At 44.0% G+C, this 21,781-nt stretch overlaps 1 protein-coding gene across 1 annotated transcript in view; it reads left to right on the top strand.

The window, feature by feature from the left end:
- The window catches only part of LOC121572556 (potassium channel subfamily K member 9-like), a 47,823-nt gene extending 34,192 nt beyond the window's left edge, over nt 1-13,631 (top strand). The window contains exon 2 of the mRNA XM_041884604.1: nt 12,697-13,631. Coding sequence (XP_041740538.1) covers nt 12,697-13,631 — 935 coding nt within the window. The remainder of the gene's footprint in view (nt 1-12,696) is intronic.
- The last annotated feature ends 8,150 nt before the right edge of the window (nt 13,632-21,781 follow it).

The following is a 21,781-nucleotide window of genomic DNA, read 5'->3' as shown; positions in this document are numbered from 1 at the left end:
TAGGCCCTTATCCCTTCTCTCTCTGTGAGACTGAGTACAGAGGACGTGAGCTTTGATGCCACATACTCTGTGTGGATTTGAGTGAGGGAGACAGAGGTACTTAGTGGGCTGCGCTCCTACACACACACACACACACACACACACACACACACACACACGGTGTCTGAAGGGGTAAAGATGATTGAATCAATATCTAATACACACCTGTGTATTAGATAGGACAGCTTTGATGGTTTGGTTATATAAGAGTATCAGATGCACTTGTTTCACAATAGGCTAGCAGACGGTGTTGAGCCAGTTTCAGCACAGTCATAAAGTAGTGCCACAAATCAAATATGATTTATATCCATTCATCGTCATCTCTGTGTGCCAATGTAATTCATTACCGCCTGATTACTCCCCAGGAATAATTTGAGCCATTAAAATCAATATTAATTAGGCTGTTTAATGTGCAAGAGGGAACGAAGACAGCTGGTTGCTGCTGCTAGAAGGTGTACATGATGCAATAGCTGGAAGGACCCATCCAGAGATGTTTCACTTAAGAAAAACACTATGAATAGGCTATGAATAAAGTTATCTCACTAGCTACTGTCTTTATAGTTGCAATGAAATGTTATGAAGCAATTTTGTTAAGAATATCCTCACAATCCTCCTGGTAATGCCCAAACAACTTGTGTTTGTCTTGGCTCTCAGTTTGGTCTCAGAAAATCCATTTACGGGTTTTCTTTTCACTTAGAGGGTGTTATCTCTCCCAACTTGATTAAAAGACAGAACACAGAGATGATGAAGATGATGGTGATAATGTTAATAACATCACTTCATCTAAAGGTGATGAATAAGCACTGGCAAGGGAAGCAGCGCAGCAAGGTGATGGAGTGTATACAGGGCATCTCTAGTCAAATCTAATAGCTAGCTGCTGTAACAAAGGTGGTTCTCATGGACTTTTGAAGCTAGAGATTTCAAAGTAAATGCTGCTGGAACTGAGTAATATGGTCATATCAGTGTTGTGATTGGGGCCCTAGCTGTATTTTTTATGAATGTCACAATTCTACTATCAGCATAAACACACCCCCATACACTGTAACTGATCTAAATCCCAGTTGACAGGTGTTCAACTTCTCCCTCCGCTCACACAGACAGACAACACTTTCAGTCATCTCTCTGTCTGTGTTGAGAGGTAGATAGAGCTGTGGAGGTTCACTGATGTGGTGCAAAATTCCTACTGAGAATGTGAGATTTGCACCTTTCTGTTATCAGATGCAAGTCAGCCATCCAACTATTTGGTGGCTGCTTGTAGAAACATTATCAAGCTGTACACAACAACTTTGACAGACACTTTTAAAGAAACTTTGAGGAGGAATATGAGAATCAGTCTGATAGAATAACTGTGTTTCATTTGTTCAGACAGAACATGTAGTCAGTGTGCAGGCTCTGGGTTAATAATGCAGTTCATTCATTTTATGAATACCGCATGGCTACTGTATCACTGAGAGGACTGGGGCATAAACATGAATAAATAAATATGTTATGAATGAGGGCACAGTCATAGCTGCCGTTACACCATTTTTCAGCGTAATGTTTTTGGATACATTCATAGTGCTAAACTCTTCACCTTGCGGAACAATATACATACTTAATCATACGTACATATCACACAAGGCCTTTTGTTGCAGAAGGGCTGGGTTCATGGATTTTGAGTGAAGGAGTAGGCTTAATCTTGGTCCTGGAAACCGGACCTTAGTTTGTATAGGTGTACAGTAATTGTAAATGATCATGTTTGGTTTCTCACGTTGGGGGCAGACAATAATCCTTTGTTGAGGGGGTTCAAAGTTTTGTATCTGTCATGATCGTCTATGTCGTCCAAGTATGACCAAGGCGCAACGTGTCCAAGAAACATGACTTTATTTAGCAAAGTAACCAAAATCCAAAACAAAAGACGACTCAATGAAGTCCACGGTACACAGACCAAAAACGGAACAAAAACCCACAAAACCAAGGAGAAACCACACAGAATAAATATGGCTCCCAATCAGAGATAACGAGCCGACAGCTGACACTCGTTACCTCCGATTGGGAGTCATATGACTAATCAAGCACAATCACCAAACATAGAAATCAACAACCTAGACACCCCAACATAGAAATACACCCAAACAAATGAAAATGAACAACCCTGGCTCAAATATCAAAGTCCATGGAGCCAGAGTGTCACAGTACCCCCCCCTAAAGGTGCGAACTCCGGGCGCACCAACATAAGGACTAGGGGAGGGTCTGGGTGGGCGTCTGTCCACGGTGGCGGCTCTGGCCCCGGTCGTGATCCCCACCCCACCACAGTCACAACCTGCTTCAGTAGCCTCCTCCCAATGACCACCCTCCAACTAACCCCACCTGGACTAAGGGGGCAACACCGGACTAAGGGGCAGCACCGGACTAAGGGGCAGCACCGGGATAAGGGGCAGCACCGGGATAAGGGGCAGCACCGGGCTAAGGGGCAGCACCGGACTAAGGGGCAGCACCGGGCTAAGGGACAGTACCTGACTAAGGGGCAGCACCGGACTGAGGGGCAGCTCCGGACTGAATGGCGGATCCTGGCTGGCTGGCTCTGGCGGATCCTGGCTGGCTGGCGGATCCGGGCTGGACGGCTCTGGCGGATCCTGGCTGGACGGCTCTGGCGGATCCTGGCTGGACGGCTCTGGCGGATCCTGGCTGGACGGCTCATGGCTGGCTGACGGATCTGGCTGCTCATGGCTGGCTGACGGATCTGGCTGCTCATGGCTGGCTGACGGATCTGGCTGTTCATGGCTGGCTGACGGATCTGGCTGCTCATGGCTGGCTGACGGATCTGGCTGTTCATGGCTGGCTGACGGATCTGGCTGCTCATGGCTGGCGGAAGGCTCTGGCTGATCCTGTCTGGCGGACGGCTCTGGCTGATCCTGTCTGGCGGAAGGCTCTGGCTGATCCTGTCTGGCGGAAGGCTCTGGCTGATCCTGTCTGGCGGAAGGCTCTGGCTGATCCTGTCTGGCGGAAGGCTCTGGCTGATCCTGTCTGGCGGAAGGCTCTGGCTGCTCCTGTCTGGCGGAGAGCTCTAGCGGCTCCGGTCTGGCGGACGGCTCTGAAGGCTCATGGCAGACGGGCGGCTTTGCAGGCTCAGTACAGACGGGCAGTTCCTGCGGCGCTTGGCAGACGGACAGTTCAGACGGCGTTGGGCAGACGGGCAGTTCAGACGGCGTTGGGCAGACGGACAGTTCAGGCCCCGTTGGGCAGACGGGCAGTTCAGACGGCGTTGGGCAGACGGACAGTTCAGGCCCCGTTGGGCAGACGGCAGACTCTGGCTGTCTGAGGCGCATCGTAGGCCTGGTGCGTGGTGCCGGAACAGGAGGTACCGGGCTGAGGACACGCATCTCAGGGCTAGTGCGGGGAGAAGCAACAGGGCATGCTGGACCCTGGGGACGCACCGTAGGCCTGATGCGTGGTGCCGGAACTGGAGGTACCGGGCTGAGGACACGCATCTCAGGGCTAGTGCGGAGAGAAGCAACAGGGCATGCTGGACCCTGGGGACGCACCGTAGGCCTGATGCGTGGTGCCGGAACTGGAGGTACCGGGCTGAGGACACGCCTCTCAGGGCTAGTGCGGGGAGCAGGAACAGGGCATACTGGACCCTGGGGACGCACCGTAGGCCTGATGCGTGGTGCCGGAACTGGAGGTACCGGGCTGAGGACACGCATCTCAGGGCTAGTGCGGGGAGCAGGAACAGGGCCTACTGGACCCTGGGGACGCACCGTAGGCCTGATGCGTGGTGCCGGAACTGGAGGTACCGGGCTGAGGACACGCATCTCAGGGCTAGTGCGGGAAGCAGGAACAGGGCCTACTGGACCCTGGGGGACGCACCGTAGGCCTGATGCGTGGTGCCGGAACTGGAGGTACCGGGCTGAGGACACGCATCTCAGGGCTAGTGCGGGAAGCAGGAACAGGACGCACAGGACTCGGGGAACACACAGGAGGCTTAGTGCGTGGTGTAGGCACTGGTGGTACTGGACTGGAGACAGGAGGTGGTGCCGGAAATACCGGACCGTGCAGGCGTACTGGCTCCCTTGAGCACTGAGCCTGACCAACCTTACCTGGTTGTATGCTCCCGTCGCCTGACCAGTACAGGGAGGTGGAATAACCCGCACCGGGCTATGTAGGCGAACCGGGGACACCATGCGTAAGGCTGGTGCCATGTAAGCCGGCCCGAGGAGACGCACTGGTGACCGGATGCGTGGGGCCGGCTTCATGACATCCGGCTCAACGCTCAAACTAGCCCGGCCGATACGTGGAGCTGGAATGTACCGAACCGGGCTATGCACGCGTACAGGAGACACCATGCGCTCTACTGCGTAACACGGTGTCTGCCCGTACTCTCGCTCTCCACGGTAAGTACAGGGAGTAGGCGCAGGTCTCCTACCTGACTTCGCCACACTCCCTTTTAGCCCCCCCCCAAGAAATTTTTGGGTAGTACTCTCGGGCTTCCAGCCTTGCCTCCGTGCTGCCTCCTCATATCGCCGCCTCTCGGCTTTAGCTGCCTCCCGCTCTTCACGAGGACGGCGATATTCTCCCGGTTGATCCCAAGGCCCCTCACCATCCAGAATCTCCTCCCATGTCCATGAATCCTTTATGGGAGTCCATAAATCCTGTGTAGGTAGGTCCTGTTGCCGCTTGACACGCTGCTTGGTCTTTTTGTGGTGGGTTTTTCTGTCATGATCGTCTATGTCGTCCAAGTATGACCAAGGCGCAACGTGTCCAAGAAACATGACTTTATTTAGCAAAGTAACCAAAATCCAAAACAAAAGACGACTCAATGAAGTCCACGGTACACAGACCGAAAAACGGAACAAAAACCCACAAAACCAAGGAGAAACCACACAGAATAAATATGGCTCCCAATCAGAGATAACGAGCCGACAGCTGACACTCGTTACCTCCGATTGGGAGTCATATGACTAATCAAGCACAATCACCAAACATAGAAATCAACAACCTAGACACCCCAACATAGAAATACACCCAAACAAATGAAAATGAACAACCCTGGCTCAAATATCAAAGTCCATGGAGCCAGAGTGTCACAGTATCTGGTGAGATAAAGTGCCTTCAGAAAGTATTTATACCCCTTGACTTATTCCACATTTTGTTGTGTTACAGCCTGAATTCAAAATGGATTATGATTATTTTTCTCACCCATCTACACAAAATACCCCGTAATGACAAATTGAAAACATGTTTTTAGACATTTTTTAAAAGAATTAATACAGAAATATCTAATTTATATAAATATTCACACCCCTGAGTCAATACATGTTAGAATCACCTTTGGCAGCAATTACAGCTGTGAGTCTTTCTGGGTAAGTCTCTAAGAACTTTGCACACCTAGATTGTACAATATTTGCACATTATTCTTTTAAAAATTATTTGTCAAGTTGGTTGTTGATCATTGCTAGACAGCCATTTTCAAGTCTTGCCAGGGATTTTCAAGCCAATTTAAGTCAAAACTGTAACTAGGCCACTCAGGAACATTCAATGTCATGAGTGAGGGAAAAAAGTATTTGATCCCCTGCTGATTTTGTACGTTTGCCCACTGACAAAGAAATGATCAGTCTATAATTTTAATGGTAGGTTTATTTGAACATTGAGAGACAGAATAACAACAAATAAATCCAGAAAAACGCATGTAAAAAATGATATAAATTGATTTGCATTTTAATGAGGGAAATAAGTATTTGACCTCCTCTCAATCAGAAAGATTTCTGGCTCCCAGGTGTCTTTTATACAGGTAACGAGCTGAGATTAGGAGCACACTCTTAAAGGGAGTGCTCCTAATCTCAGCTTGTTACCTGTATAAAAGACACCTGTCCTGCTGAAAGGTGAATTTGTCTCCCAGTGTCTGTTGGAAAGCAGACTGAAGCAGGTTTTCCTTTTTATCCTAAAAAACTTCCTAGTCCTTGATGATGACACGCATACCCATAACATGATGCCGCCACTACCATGCTTGAAAAGAAGAGAAGAGTGGTACTCAGGGATGTGTTGTGTTGGATTTGCCCCAAACATAACACTTTGTATTCAGGACATAAAGTTAATTTCTTTGCAAAAATTTTTGCAGTTTTACTTTAGTGCCTTATTGCAAACAGGATGCATGTTTTGGAATATTTGTATTCTGTACAGGCTTCCTTCTTTTCACTCTGTCATTTAGGTTAGTATTGTAGAGTAACTGCAATGTTGTTGATCCTTCCTCAGTTTTCTCCTATCACCATTATTAAACTCTGTAACTGTTTTAAAATCACAATTGGCCTCATGGTGAAATCCCTGAGCGGTTTCCTTTCTCTCCGGCAACTGAGTTAGGAAGAACCCCTGTATATTTGTAGTGACTGGGTGTATTGATACGACATCCAAAGTGTAATTAATAATAACTTCACCATGCTCAAAGGGATATTCAATGTCTGCTTTTTTTTTTACCGATCTACCAATAGGTGCCCGTCTTTGCAAGGCATTGGAAAACCTTTAAGGTTGAATCTGTGTTTGAAATTCACTGCTCGACTCAGGGACCGTACAGCTAATTGTATGTGTGGGGTACAGAGATGAGGTAGTCATTAAAAAATCAGGTTAAACCCTATTATCGCTCACAGAGTGAGTCCATGCAACTTATTATGTGACTTGTTAAGCAAATGTTTACTCCTGAACTTATTTAGGCTTGCCATTACAAAAGGGTTAAATACGTATTGACGCAAGACATTTCAGCTTTTCATTTTTAATTAATTTGTAAACATTTCTAAAAACATAATTTCAATTTGACATTATAATAATAATAATATGCCATTTAGCAGACGCTTTTATCCAAAGCGACTTACAGTCATGCGTGCATACATTTTTGTGTATGGGTGGTCCCAGGGATCGAACCCACTACCTTGGCGTTACAAGCGCCGTGCTCTACCAGCTGAGCTACAGAGGACCACATTATGGGGTATTTTGTGTAGATCAGTGACACAAAATCTCAATTTAATCCATTTTAAATTCAGGCTGTAACACAACAAAATGTGGAAAAAGTCAAGGGGTGTGAATACTTTCTGAAGGCATTATATGTTATGTAGCGTAGATCTTCAAACCAATTTTCCCTTCCATTTGCTTGCTAAATAAGTCAAAATATAATGCAACATTGTGAACTGTGTGCCCTAATGTGCTACCTACTCAATCTAGTCCAGAGAAGCTGCAGGAGTAAAGCATATTGGGTCACGGGAGCACACTTTATATGCACATAAAATCCCAGTCCCTGCTTGCTGCAAACCAGATAGATCTAGTCCTGAGTCTATAAATAGAACCCTTCCTCACGTGCTTGAGTAGGAGGATGCCCATCAGGGAATGTGTGAAATCAATAGTAAAGAAACACAAAGGCCAATGGACTAGTTCAGGTTACAATGGGTCTGTGAAAAATAGTAGTAGAGTAATAAATCTTTGTCAAAACATTTGTATCCATGGATAAGAATGGTAGGTGTTATTTGGCTACAGTTAGGTTGTTGTGAGTTAGGCCTACAGTGAGGGAAAAAAGTATTTGATCCCCTGCTGATTTTGTACGTTTGCCCACTGACAAAGAAATGATCAGTCTATAATTTTAATGGTAGGTTTATTTGAACATTGAGAGACAGAATAACAACAAAAAAATCCAGAAAAACGCATGTCAAAAATGTTATAAATAGATTTGCATTTTAATGAGGGAAATAAGTATTTGACCCCCTCTCAATCAGAAAGATTTCTGGCTCCCAGGTGTCTTTTATACAGGTAACGAGCTGAGATTAGGAGCATACTCTTAAAGGGAGTGCTCCTAATCTCAGCTTGTTACCTGTATAAAAGACACCTGTCCACAGAAGCAATGAATCAGATTCCAAACTCTCCACCGTGGCCAAGACCAAAGAGCTCTCCAATGATGTCAGGGACAAGATTTTAGAACTACACAAGGCTGGAATGGGCTACAAGACCATCGCCAAGCAGCTTGGTGAGAAGGTGACAACAGTTGGTGCGATTATTCGCAAATGGAAGAAAGACAAAATAACTGTCAATCTCCCTCGGCCTGGGGTTCCATGCAAGATCTTACCTCGTGGAGTTGCAATGATCATGAGAACGGTGAGGAATCAGCCCAGAACTACACGGGAGGATCTTGTCAATGATCTCAAGGCAGCTGGGACCATAGTCACCAAGAAAACAATTGGTCACACACTACGCCGTGAAGGACTGAAATCCTGCAGCGCCCGCAAGGTCCCCCTGCTCAAGAAAGCACATACAGTGGGGAAAAAAAGTATTTAGTCAGCCACCAATTGTGCAAGTTCTCCCACTTAAAAAGATGAGAGAGGCCTGTAATTTTCATCATAGGTACACGTCAACTATGACAGACAAAATGAGAAAAACAAATCCAGAAAATCACATTGTAGGATTTTTAATGAATTTATTTGCAAATTATGGTGGAAAATAAGTATTTGGTCAGTCTTCACAAGGTTTTCACACACTGTTGCTGGTATTTTGGCCCATTCCTCCATGCAGATCTCCTCTAAAGCAGTGATGTTTTGGGGCTGTCGCTGGGCAACACAGACTTTCAACTCCCTCCAAAGATTTTCTATGGGGTTGAGATCTGGAGACTGGCTAGGCCACTCCAGGAACTTGAAATGCTTCTTACGAAGCCACTCCTTCGTTGCCCAGGCGGTGTGTTTGGGATCATTGTCATGCTGAAAGACCCAGCCACGTTTCATCTTCAATGCCCTTGCTGATGGAAGGAGGTTTTCACTCAAAATCTCACGATACATGGCCCCATTCATTCTTTCCTTTACACGGATCAGTCGTCCTGGTCCCTTTGCAGAAAAACAGCCCCAAAGCATGATGTTTCCACCCCCATGCTTCACAGTAGGTATGGTGTTCTTTGGATGCAACTCAGCATTCTTTGTCCTCCAAACACGACGAGTTGAGTTTTTACCAAAAAGTTATATTTTGGTTTCATCTGACCATATGACATTCTCCCAATCCTCTTCTGGATCATCCAAATGCACTCTAGCAAACTTCAGACGGGCCTGGACATGTACTGGCTTAAGCAGGGGGACACGTCTGGCACTGCAGGATTTGAGTCCCTGGCGGCGTAGTGTGTTACTGATGGTAGGCTTTGTTACCTTGGTCCCAGCTCTTTGCAGGTCATTCACTAGGTCCCCCCATGTGGTTCTGGGATTTTTGCTCACCGTTCTTGTGATCATTTTGACCCCACGGGGTGAGATCTTGCATGGAGCCTCAGATCGAGGGAGATTATCAGTGGTCTTGTATGTCTTCCATTTCCTAATAATTGCTCCCACAGTTGATTTCTTCAAACCAAGCTGCTTACCTATTGCAGATTCAGTCTTCCCAGCCTGGTTCAGGTCTACAATTTTGTTTCTGGTGTCCTTTGACAGCTCTTTGGTCTTGGCCATAGTGGAGTTTGGAGTGTGACTGTTAGAGGTTGTGGACAGGTGTCTTTTATACTGATAACAAGTTCAAACAGGTGCCATTAATACAGGTAACGAGTGGAGGACAGAGGAGCCTCTTAAAGAAGAAGTTACAGGTCTGTGAGAGCCAGAAATCTTGCTTGTTTGTAGGTGACCAAATACTTATTTTCCACCATAATTTGCTAATAAATTCATAAAAAATCCTACAATGTGATTTTTTGGAAAAGAAAATCTCAATTTGTCTGTCATAGTTGACGTGTACCTATGATGAAAATTACAGGCCTCTCTCATCTTTTTAAGTGGGAGAACTTGCACAATTGGTGGCTGACTAAATACTTTTTTCCCCCACTGTATACAGGCCCGTCTGAAGTTTGCCAATGAACATCTGAATGATTCAGAGGAGAACTGGGTGAAAGTGTTGTGGTCAGATGAGACCAAAATGGAGCTCTTTGGCATCAACTCAACTCGCCGTGTTTGGAGGAGGAGGAATGCTGCCTATGGCCCCAAGAACACCATCCCCACCGTCAAACATGGAGGTGGAAACATTATGCTTTGGGGGTGTTTTTCTGCTAAGGGGACAGGACAACTACACCGCATCAAAGGGACGATGGTCGGGGCCATGTACCGTCAAATCTTGGGTGAGAACCTCCTTCCCTCAGCCAGGGCATTGAAAATGGGTCATAGATGGGTTTTCCCGCATGACAATGACCCAAAACACACGGCCAAGGCAACAAAGGAGTGGCTCAAGAAGAAGCACATTAAGGTCCTGGAGTGACCTAGCCAGTTCCAGACCTTAATCCCATAGAAAATCTGTGGAGGGAGCTGAAGGTTCGAGTTGCCAAACGTCAGCCTCGAAACCTTAATGACTTGGAGAAGAGTGGGACAAAATCCCTCTTGAGATGTGTGCAAACCTGGTGGCCAACTACAAGAAAGGTCTGACCTCTGTGATTGCCAACAAGGGTTTTGCCACCAAGTACTAAGTCATGTTTTGCAGAGGGGTCAAATACTTATTTCTCTCATTAAAATGCAAATCAATTTATAACATTTTTGACATGTGTTTTTCTGGATTTTTTTGTTGTTATTCTGTCTCTCACTGTTCAAATTAACCTACCATTAAAATTATAGACTGATCATTTCTTTGTCAGTGGGCAAACGTACAAAATCAGCAGGGGATCAAATACGTTTTTCCCTCACTGTACTTACTGTGTCTGAGCAGGATACAGAAGAAATGTATTACAGAAATGTAACATGTATTCTCAGCATGGCCTTTCATATTAAAAACCACTCATATACCGTACTGTACTGTATAACAAAGCATGTATAGCCTACCCTACATCTGCGTTAGATCTAATCATATTCCATATCTGGACTGTCAACAAAACACTATTATTATCTCTTTAGTTATGAGCACAGGTTGGATTTACAGTTGAAGTTGGAATTTCACATACACTTAAGTTGAAGTCATTAAAACTCGTTTTTAAACCACTCCACAAATTTCTTGTTAACAAACTATAGTTTTGGCAAGTCGGTTAGGACATCTACTTTGTGCATGACACAAGTCATTTTTCCAACAATTGTTTACAGACAGATTATTTCACTTATAATTCACTGTATCACAATTCCAGTGGGTCAGAAGTTTACATACACTAAGTTGACTGTGCCTTTAAACAGCTTGGAAAATTCCAGAAAATGATGTCATGGCTTTAGAAGCTTCTGATAGGCCAATTGACATCATTTGAGTCAATTGGAGGTGTACCTGTGGATGTATTTCAAGGTCTACCTTCAAACTCAATACCTCTTCGCTTCACATCATGGGAAAATCTAAAGAAATCAGCCAAGACCTCAGAAAAAGAATTGTAGACCTCCATAAGTCTGGTTCATCCTTGGGAGCAATTTCCAAACGCCTGAAGTTACCACGTTCATCTGTACAAACAATAGTACGCAAGTATAAACACCATGGGACCACACAGCCGTCATACCGCTCAGGAAAGAGACGCGTCTGTCTCCTAAAGATGAACGTACTTTGGTGCGAGAAGTGCAAATCAATCCCAGAACAACAGCAAAGGACCTTGTGAAGATGCTGGAGGAAACAGGTACAAAAGTATCTATATCAACAGTAAAACAAATCCTATATCGGCATAACCTGAAAAGCCACTCAGCAAGGAAGAAGCCACTGCTCCAAAACCGCCATAAAAAAGACAGCCTATGGTTTGCAACTGCTCATGGGGACAAAGATTGTACTTTTTGGAGAAATGTTCTCTGGTCTGATTAAACAAAAATAGAACTGTTTGGCCATAATGACCATCGTTATGTTTGGAGGAAAAAGGTGCCTTGCAAGCCGAAGAACACCATCCCAACCGTGAAGCATGGGGGTGGCAGCATCATGCCGTGGGGGTGCTTTGCTGCAGGAGGGACTGGTGCACTTCACAAAATAGATGGCATCATGAGGAAGGAAGATTACGTGGATATATTGAATCAACATCTCAAGACATCAGTCAGGAAGTTAAAGCTTGGTTGCAAATGGGTCTTCCAAATGGACAATGATGTCAGGAATTGTGAAAAACTGAGTTATCCTAAAAGCCTTATTGGCTCCTGTACGACTCCTTCCTCATCTAATAACTCCTACATTTCCAACACTTCCCTGCAGCTCACAGAACCGGAGAGGAAAGTTCCCACTAATTAGACAACCTTATAATCTCTGGGCCGTACTCAGATGAATGACTGGACCCATTTCTGTGCTGCCCTCTTATTCAGTACCGGCCCTGTCTGTGGGACTCAGCTCTTATTCAATAGCCATCTTGACAGAGGGACAGAAGGATGCTTTGGGGATTTTTCACTGGGTATTATTTGTAAACAAATCCAAAAGCCAACCGGGGGAGTTGAGTTTATGATAAGTAGCTTGGTGGGGCTGAGTTCTATTTTCAATTCAATGAATTGAGGAAATGAATGGGCTATTTGACTTCATGAATGTACTGAATTGAAAAAATAATTGAGCCCAACCCTGGCAGTTATCCAGCCATCGCTGTAACATACTGGTCCTGGTTTCTGGTTTGTTGTCTTTCTTTCAGGTTATTGCCATGGTACTGTATCACAGATGTTATGTCCTAATCACTGTCTCCGTCTTCTCTCCCCTGCAGGTTATGACCATGCTGCTCTACCATGCGGCTGTACCATTACATCCTGGTGACTGTGGTCTGTTGTCTCCCTGCAGGTTATGGCCATGCAGCTCCCGGGACAGACGCGGGGAAGGCCTTTTGCATGTTCTATGCCGTCCTGGGGATACCCCTGACCCTGGTCATGTTCCAGAGCCTGGGCGAGAGGATGAATACCTTCGTCAAGTCCCTCCTGAAGCGCATCAAGAAGTGCTGCGGAATGCGCATCACCGACGTTTCCATGGAGAACATGGTGACGGTGGGGTTCTTCTCCTGCATCGGGACGCTGTGCATCGGGGCGGCCGCCTTTTCCCACTACGAGGACTGGAGCTTCTTCCAGAGCTACTACTACTGCTTCATTACACTGACTACCATCGGCTTCGGGGACTTTGTTGCCCTGCAGAAGAACCGGGCCCTGCAGCGGAGGCCTCTGTATGTGGCCTTCAGCTTCATGTATATCCTGGTGGGCCTGACTGTCATAGGAGCCTTTCTCAACCTGGTGGTGCTGAGGTTCCTGACCATGAACAGTGAGGACGAGAGGCGGGACGCAGAGGAGAGGGCCTCGCTGGCGGGGAACAGAAACAGCATGATCATCCACATTCAGGAGGAGACGCTGGGGAGAGGAGGAGGTGCAGGGAGGAGGCGCAGGGAAACGCAAGGCCAGTACTGCGCCGAGGTCACCGATGTGCCGTCTGTCTGCTCCTGCATGAACTACCACTCACACGAGTTCGGTAGCTGTGGGGGGGAGATGGGAGTAGGAGGAGAGATGGGAGTAGGAGGAGGAGAGATGGACTGTGCCTTCTCCCACCAGAACTCCTTTAGTTCCCAGTTGAACCCCCACCAGTACTTTCATTCGGTGTCATACCGCATCGAGGAAATCTCTCCCAGCACCCTAAAGAACAGCTTCTTCCCCTCGCCCATCAGCTCAGTCTCCCCAGGCCTCCATAGCTTCACAGACAATCACCGACTGATGAAGAGAAGGAAATCTATCTGAGCCTAACGCATCATAGTGTTTTGAACTATATGTTGCATTTCAATGTTTTTGCCTAAATGTTAAAACATTGAAATGGAACAGATCATCAGACTGGGTTGGCTTATCTACACAGACAACTCCTAGCTTTTCTTTTTTTATATACAAGTACAATGCATCTCCAATGCTGCTCCTAACCAAATCTCATTTTAGCACTTTTGTTTTGTTTCTTTTGGTTGGTATAAAGATATAATATATTGAAGCGGTTCACAGGGATTGATTGAAGAGGAAGGAGCTTTGGAAAACTTGTTGGACATGAATTGTGGGGTTTTTTCTTGTTAAGGATTCAACGCATGAAGCATGGATACTTATTTTCCGAGGAAATTGGCCCATCTGATAAATACTAATCAGAACCATCAGACGTTATTTCACCTTCCTTATTGCCGGCTCATTCAAATAATATAGGACCTTGGAAACAACATACCAAATGATGCACTCTTAGCATTGTAAGGGGGATATGTTATTTTTTTAAGTGAGTATGCCTGTTTCACCTTAACTTAAAATTATTGCAGTTAAGTGCTTTTTCTCCATTGCAGACAGAGATGCAGAGATGCAGACAGAGATGATACAATTTGAAATGACTTAAAAAGCATCAGGTATTATTTTCTATAAGCAATTCTATCTAATAAAAAAGTTTAAATGATTTATTTACAGAACATCATGCCAAAATATTGTTGCCAATCTTAGCATGTGCATTAGATGTCATCAAATGAGTGTGCCATATTATTTTTTATTTATTTTTAACAGCAGATTTTGTGTCTGTAGATGTTTTCTTTCTGGATTTCAGATTGTGTAAAATATGAGGATGTGAAAAGGAGTAAGCAAGGATTTTAAGGCTTGCCAGTTTGGAAAAGTTGATATGTGCATGTACTTTGTGAAACTGGTATGCACGAATGGGGAAAAATAATAATAACCTTGCAATTTAATTGAATTTTGATAGCAAATAATCATACAATGATTTAAAAATATACTTTATTTATTTAGCCACTTAAAAGCAATGATGTATAGTGTAGGCTAAACAGCTTATTTGCTTTTCCATTTTTTTTCATTCAGAAAATTTTTACAATAACCTTTGCTCTCAGGTTTTGAATGGATAGCCTCTTTAGGTTCTGGTCCCCGAATCAAATCACAGAAGATATCCCAGAAATCCGAATGCACCTGCCAAACAAAACAATACATATCAATGTATTTTTTAAATAGTACAAAGTTTCCAGGAAAAGGGTATTGAGATGCATCATCTTACTAAGGGAATCTTCCTGTACTATAGAGAAGCGTGGGTTCAGAGCTCGCGCACACATACAGATCTTCACTGTATCGAGCCATAGATGCGCAGGCCAGGTTACCACTGCTATTCTGTAAGAATGTTAATGTTTTTGACAGGTGTAATCCAAGAGTCCAAACTTAAATTGTGCCACTAAGAATATATACACGCCTACAGCCTACGAACACAATGACAGGCATTTGAGATGTTTACAATGATGTTATCCTTGGGTTCAATCCAAAACATTTAAATTCAATGACAGCCAAATGGCAATCAATGGGTGAAAAATGACAAGATGGATTTCTGAAGGAATTAAGGCAGCCACAGGGCAAAGGGATAAATGCCATGGATACCATTAGGCAGGTTTCAATTGACCCAGGTTTATTAAACAAAAGCAATGTCGCAAAAAAATATTTGGAATGTTTAATGAAAACGGCAGATATTGGAGACATTTTCTAAAGATCGACAACATTTTTATCCATTCAACAGGGGTGGATTTTCTTTTGTCTAACTTTCTTTATTGCGACAAATAAATTTAACAAGTGATGATTGCCGAATAATTTTGAAGGTACGTGGGGCATGTGATGTCATCACGTAGGTTAACTATAAAGCTCCACTTCACAATTCTAAATGCCTACTGCTTGCAAAATCTATTTTTTCATGTATAAAAATTATGTTTCTTTGCTAGACAACGATTGTCCTGAATTTCAAGAATGCCTGAATTGCTTCACCTTGCTTTTCTGGTTGGCTGGCAAATTATTGCATTCTAGTATCCATGCTGGCTTTCGCAGGCTACCTGAGACATGAAAGAGATACGGTAAGGGAAAAAAGTATTTGATCCCCTGCTGATTTTGTACGTTTGCCCACTGACAAAGAAATGATCAGTATCATTTTAATGGTAGGTTTATTTGAACAGTGAGAGACAGAATAACAACAAAAAAATCCAGAAAAACACATGTCAAAAATGTTATAAATTGATTTGGATTTTAATGAGGGAAATAAGTATTTGACCCCCTCTCAATCAGAAAGATTTCTGGCTCCCAGGTGTCTTTTATACAGGTAACGAGCTGAGATTAGGTGCACACTCTTAAAGGGAGTGCTCCTAATCTCAGTTTGTTACCTGTATAAAAGACACCTGTCCACAGAAGCAATCAATCAATTAGATTCCAAACTCTCCACCATGGCCAAGACCAAAGAGCTCTCCAAGGATGTCAGGGACAATATTGTAGACCTACACAAGGCTGGAATGGGCTACAAGACCATCGCCAAGCAAATGGAAGAAAGACAAAATAACTGTCAATCTCCCTCGGCCTGGGGCTCCATGCAAGATCTCACCTCATGGAGTTGCAATGATCATGAGAACGGTGAGGAAACAGCCCAGAACTACACGGGAGGATCTTGTCAATGATCTCAAGGCAGCTGGGAACATAGTCACCAAGAAAACAATTGGTAACACACTATGCCGTGAAGGACTGAAATCCTGCAGCGCCCGCAAGGTCCCCCTGCTCAAGAAAGCACATATACAGTGGGGAGAAAAAGTATTTGATACACTGCCGATTTTGCAGGTTTTCCTACTTACAAAGCATGTAGAGGTCTGTAATTTTTTATCATAGGTACACTTCAACTGTGAGAGACAGAATCTAAAACAAAAATCCAGAAAATCACATTGTATGATTTTGTAAGATTTTTAAGATCTCTGTAATTTGCATTTTATTGCATGACATAAGTATTTGATCACCTACCAACCAGTAAGAATTCCGGCTCTCACAGACCTGTTAGTTTTTCTTTAAGAATCCGTGGTCTTTAAGAATCCGTGGTCCTCTGTAGCTCAGCTGGTAGAGCACGGCGCTTGTTACGCCAAGGTAGTGGGTTCGATCCCCGGGACCACCCATAAACAAAAAAAATGTATGCACGCATGACTGTAAGTCGCTTTGGATAAAGCGTCTGCTAAATGGCATATTATTATTATTATTATTATTATAAGAAGCCCTCCTGTTCTCCACTCATTAACTGCACCTGTTTGAACTCGTTACCTGTATAAAAGACACCTGTCCACACACTCAATCAAACAGACTCCAACCTCTCCACAATGGCCAAGACCAGAGAGCTGTGTAAGGACATCAGGGATAAAATTGTAGACCTGCACAAGGCTGGGATGGGCTACAGGACAATAGGCAAGCAGCTTGGTGAGAAGGCAACAACTGTTGGCGCAATTATTAGAAAATGGAAGAAGTTCAAGATGACGGTCAATCACCCTCGGTCTGGGGCTCCATGCAAGATCTCACCTCGTGGGGCATCAATGATCATGAGGGAGGTGAGGGATCAGCCCAGAACTACACGGCAGGACCTGGTCAATGACCTGAAGAGAGCTGGGACCACAGTCTCAAAGAAAACCATTAGTAACACACTACGCCGTCATTGATTAAAATCCTGCAGCGCACGCAAGGTCCCCCTGCTCAAGCAAGCGCATCTCCAGGCCCGTCTGAAGTTTGCCAATGACCATCTGGATGATCCAGAGGAGGAATGGGAGAAGGTCATGTGGTCTGATGAGACAAAAATAGAGCTTTTGGTCTAAACTCCACTCGCCGTATTTGGAGGAAGAAGAAGGATGAGTACAACCCCAAGAACACCATCCCAACTGTGAAGCATGGAGGTGGAAACATCATTCTTTGGGGATGCTTTTCTGCAAAGGGGACAGGACGACTGCACCGTATTGAGGGGAGGATGGATGGGGCCATGTATCGCGAGATCTTGGCCAACAACCTCCTTCCATCAGTAAGAGCATTGAAGATGGGTCGTGGCTGGGTCTTCCAGCATGACAACGACCCGAAACACACAGCCAGGGCAACTAAGGAGTGGCTCCATAAGAAGCATCTCAAGGTCCTGGAGTGGCCTAGCCAGTCTCCAGACCTGAACCCAATAGAACATCTTTGGAGGGAGCTGAAAGTCCGTATTGCCCAGCGACAGCCCCGAAACCTGAAGGATCTGGAGAAGGTCTGTATGGAGGAGTGGGCCAAAATCCCTGCTGCAGTGTGTGCAAACCTGGTCAAGACCTACAGGAAATGTATGATCTCTGTAATTGCAAACAAAGGTTTCTGTACCAAATATTAAGTTCTGCTTTTCTGATATATCAAATATTTATGTCTTGCAATAAAATGCAAATTAATTACTTAAAAATCATACAATGTGATTTTCTGGATTTTTGTTTTAGATTCCGTCTCTCACAGTTGAAGTGTACCTATGATAAAAATTACAGACCTCTACATGCTTTGTAAGTAGGAAAACCTGCAAAATCGGCAGTGTATCAAATATTTGTTCTCCCCACTGTACATGCCCGTCTGAAGTTTGCCAATGAACATCTGAATGATTCAGAGGAGAACTGGGTGAAAGTGTTGTGGTCAGATGAGACCAAAATGGAGCTCTTTGGCATCAACTCAACTCGCCGTGTTTGGAGGAGGAGGAATGCTGCCTATGACCCCAAGAACACCATCCCCACCGTCAAACATGGAGGTGGAAACATTATTGCTTTGGGGGTGTTTTCTGCTAAGGGGACAGGACAACTTCACCGCATCAAAGGGACGATGGACAGGGCCATTTTACCGTCAAATCTTTGGTGAGAACCTCCTCCCCTCAGCCAGGGCATTGAAAATGGGTCGTGGATGGGTATTCCAGCATGACAATGACCCAAAACACACAGCCAAGGCAACAAAGGAGTGGCTCAAGAAGAAGCACATTAAGGTCCTGGAGTGGCCTATCAATCAATCAATCAATTTTATTTTATATAGCCCTTCTTACATCAGCTAATATCTCGAAGTGCTGTACAGAAACCCAGCCTAAAACCCCAAACAGCTAGTAATGCAGGTGTAGAAGCACGGTGGCTAGGAAAAACTCCCTAGAAAGGCGAAAACCTAGGAAGAAACCTAGAGAGGAACCAGGCTATGAGGGGTGGCCAGTCCTCTTCTGGCTGTGCCGGGTGAAGATTATAACAGAACCATGCCAAGATGTTCAAAAATGTTCATAAGTGACAAGCATGGTCAAATAATAATCAGGAATAAATCTCAGTTGGCTTTTCATAGCCGATCATTAAGAGTTGAAAACAGCAGGTCAGGGACAGGTAGGGGTTCCATAACCGCAGGCAGAACAGTTGAAACTGGAATAGCAGCAAGGCCAGGCGGACTGGGGACAGCAAGGAGTCACCACGGCCGGTAGTCCCGACGTATGGTCCTAGGTGCTCAGGTCTCTCAGTTGGCTTTTCATAGCCGATCATTAAGAGTTGAAAACAGCAGGTCTAGCCAGTCTCCAGACCTTAATCCCATAGAAAATCTGTGGAGGGAGCTGAAGGTTCGAGTTGCCAAATGTCAGCCTCGAAACCTTAATGACTTGGAGAAGATCTGCAAAGAGGAGTGGGACAAAATCCCTCCTGAGATGTATGCAAACCTGGTGGCCAACTACAAGAAACGTCTGACCTCTGTGATTGCCAACAAGGGTTTTGCCACCAAGTACTAAGTCATGTTTTGCAGAGGGGTCAAATACTTATTTCCCTCATTAAAATGCAAATCAATTTATAACATTTTTGACATGTGGTTTTCTGGATTTTTTTGTTGTTATTCTGTCTCTCACTGTTCAAATAAACCTACCATTAAAATTATAGACTGATCATTTCTTTGTCAGTGGGCAAACATACAAAATCAGCGAAATCAGCGAAATCAGCGAAATTTGCCTAAATGGGTAATTCACCACTACATTTTTATTCGACACTAGTTTTTGCAAAAAAGTTGTTTTGTTTAGATGTGACGTCATTACGTCCAGCTGTTTTTATCGACACAAGGTAGTTAAATGGAAACACACCCTAGCAGACAATTGTCGCATCTATTTTCTATGTGAACTTTCTAAATGTTGACAAAAAATCCATGGACAAGTTAATGGAAACATAGATAGTGTTTGTCTTGAATGAGAATAACAAAAAATCTTTACATTAACATCCAAGGTTCTACAATGTTCAGATGACCCTAGAAATACATATGTAAATATACAGACTACTTTATATCTACTGTACAGTAGATATATTGTAAGTATTCATCCTTTGGTATAAAACTGCCTTTCCACAGCTCAGATGCGTTAGCATTTTTACACATTTTAGCATATGTGCCTTTAAGAAACGATATTTCAATGTTTCTATACCTGTAGGCACATTTTACATCTGAGAAATAAATCCAACACTTGTCCTTATAAAATATGATCCATCTCTAAGGATTCATGTACGCTTCATACAAATACAAAACCAAAGCAGAAATGTATTTATTTTCAGGCAACCACACAGACCCAATCCAGCTGATTTACAACTTCTAAATGATTTATTTAGGCAGAACTGCTCCAGGTTCTATGCTTGTCCAATTATTGAGGTGAATGATTGGGTATAGGTGGAGAATTCACTCTTACATTTAGCAAAACTACTACATTTGTAATTTCTTGGCATAGATGGTGGACATGCACATGGATATTAAGGGTTGAGAGTCAATGTTAAAGTCATTTTTATTGATTATGAGTCAATATTGGCTATATTCAATACATCTCTATTCATTTAATTTAATTTTTTTAAGTGTATACCAGCATTTTAATGACTGATCATACCATAGTGAGGTGATGCCAACATGATAATGGTTTATACTGATTTATATGAGAGTAAAACAATAATTGTTACTGGGGTTTGCTTGCCATGAAATGTGCCATATTACAATGCATGGATTAAATGCTGAGTGAGTCAACAGATAACAGATGTTTGTTAAGAAATATATAAAAGACATTGTACGAAAGACATTGATATTGACTTGTAGTATCAGCCTTTATATTAGTTGTTGAATTATCCCCGCCCTTTTGAAATAATATATTTAGCTTTTTACCTCCAAGCTGTGCAGCCAGAAACAGAAAGTCTGGATTCAGATGGTTATTGGCCGATCTTTCTGCATTCTCCATGTCCTATTAATACCTGGGGCGTAATGTGGCAGATATCACCATGTGCCGGCCAGCTCTCTATCTGCCCAGAACTCCAAAGTGCCAAGTTCTCTTATTACAGGGACAAAGAAACACACATCGCACAACTATGTGTGTCATGATAAACTCTAGAAGGCTGTTGGGTTACTTGTATGATTCCATGTTTCTGTTTCTTAATTTCTCTCATTTATTTAGTTAAAAACATAATCCTTTGCAATATAATATATTTTTTTTTTTTTAGATCTGATGAACAAATGCCATGCACCATGTTTATTTTAACATTACAAAAATGTTAAATGCATACCATCTCCACATGACATGTTATATCAATTTGGTTCAACAAATGACCAATTTGACCCAATGGACATTTCATTTTTGTGTGTGCATGATTTGGTGTGGTGACTCCCTGGCCAGGTGACCTGGGTGAAGCCATTACACCACTTGAATAAAAACTATGAGCCTCCTTCTCACACGCCCCAAACCCTCTGACTTCTGACTCTGGTCTCTGGTCTTCCACTACTGTAAATCTACTACAACACCACTACTGTAACACTACTGTAATTGTCAGCTACTGAGTATACCAAACATTAGGAAAACACCTTTCCTTCTTTTTGCCCTCAGAACAGCCTCAATTCATTGGGTCATGGACTTTACAAGGTGTCGAAAGCGTTCCAAAGGGATGCTGGCCCATGTTGACTCTAATGCCTCCCACAGTTGTGCCAAGTTGGCTGGATGTCCTTTGGGTGGTGGACCATTATTGATACACACAGGAAACTGTTGAGTGTGAAAAACCCAGCAGCATTCCAGTTCTTGACACAAACCGGTGCGCCTGGCACCTACTACCATACCCCGTTCAAAGGCG

This window comes from Coregonus clupeaformis, chromosome 8 (assembly GCF_020615455.1).
Source record: "Coregonus clupeaformis isolate EN_2021a chromosome 8, ASM2061545v1, whole genome shotgun sequence".
In the NCBI taxonomy this organism is placed as follows: Eukaryota; Metazoa; Chordata; class Actinopteri; order Salmoniformes; family Salmonidae; genus Coregonus; species Coregonus clupeaformis.
This window is presented reverse-complemented; position numbering and strand designations above follow the sequence as displayed.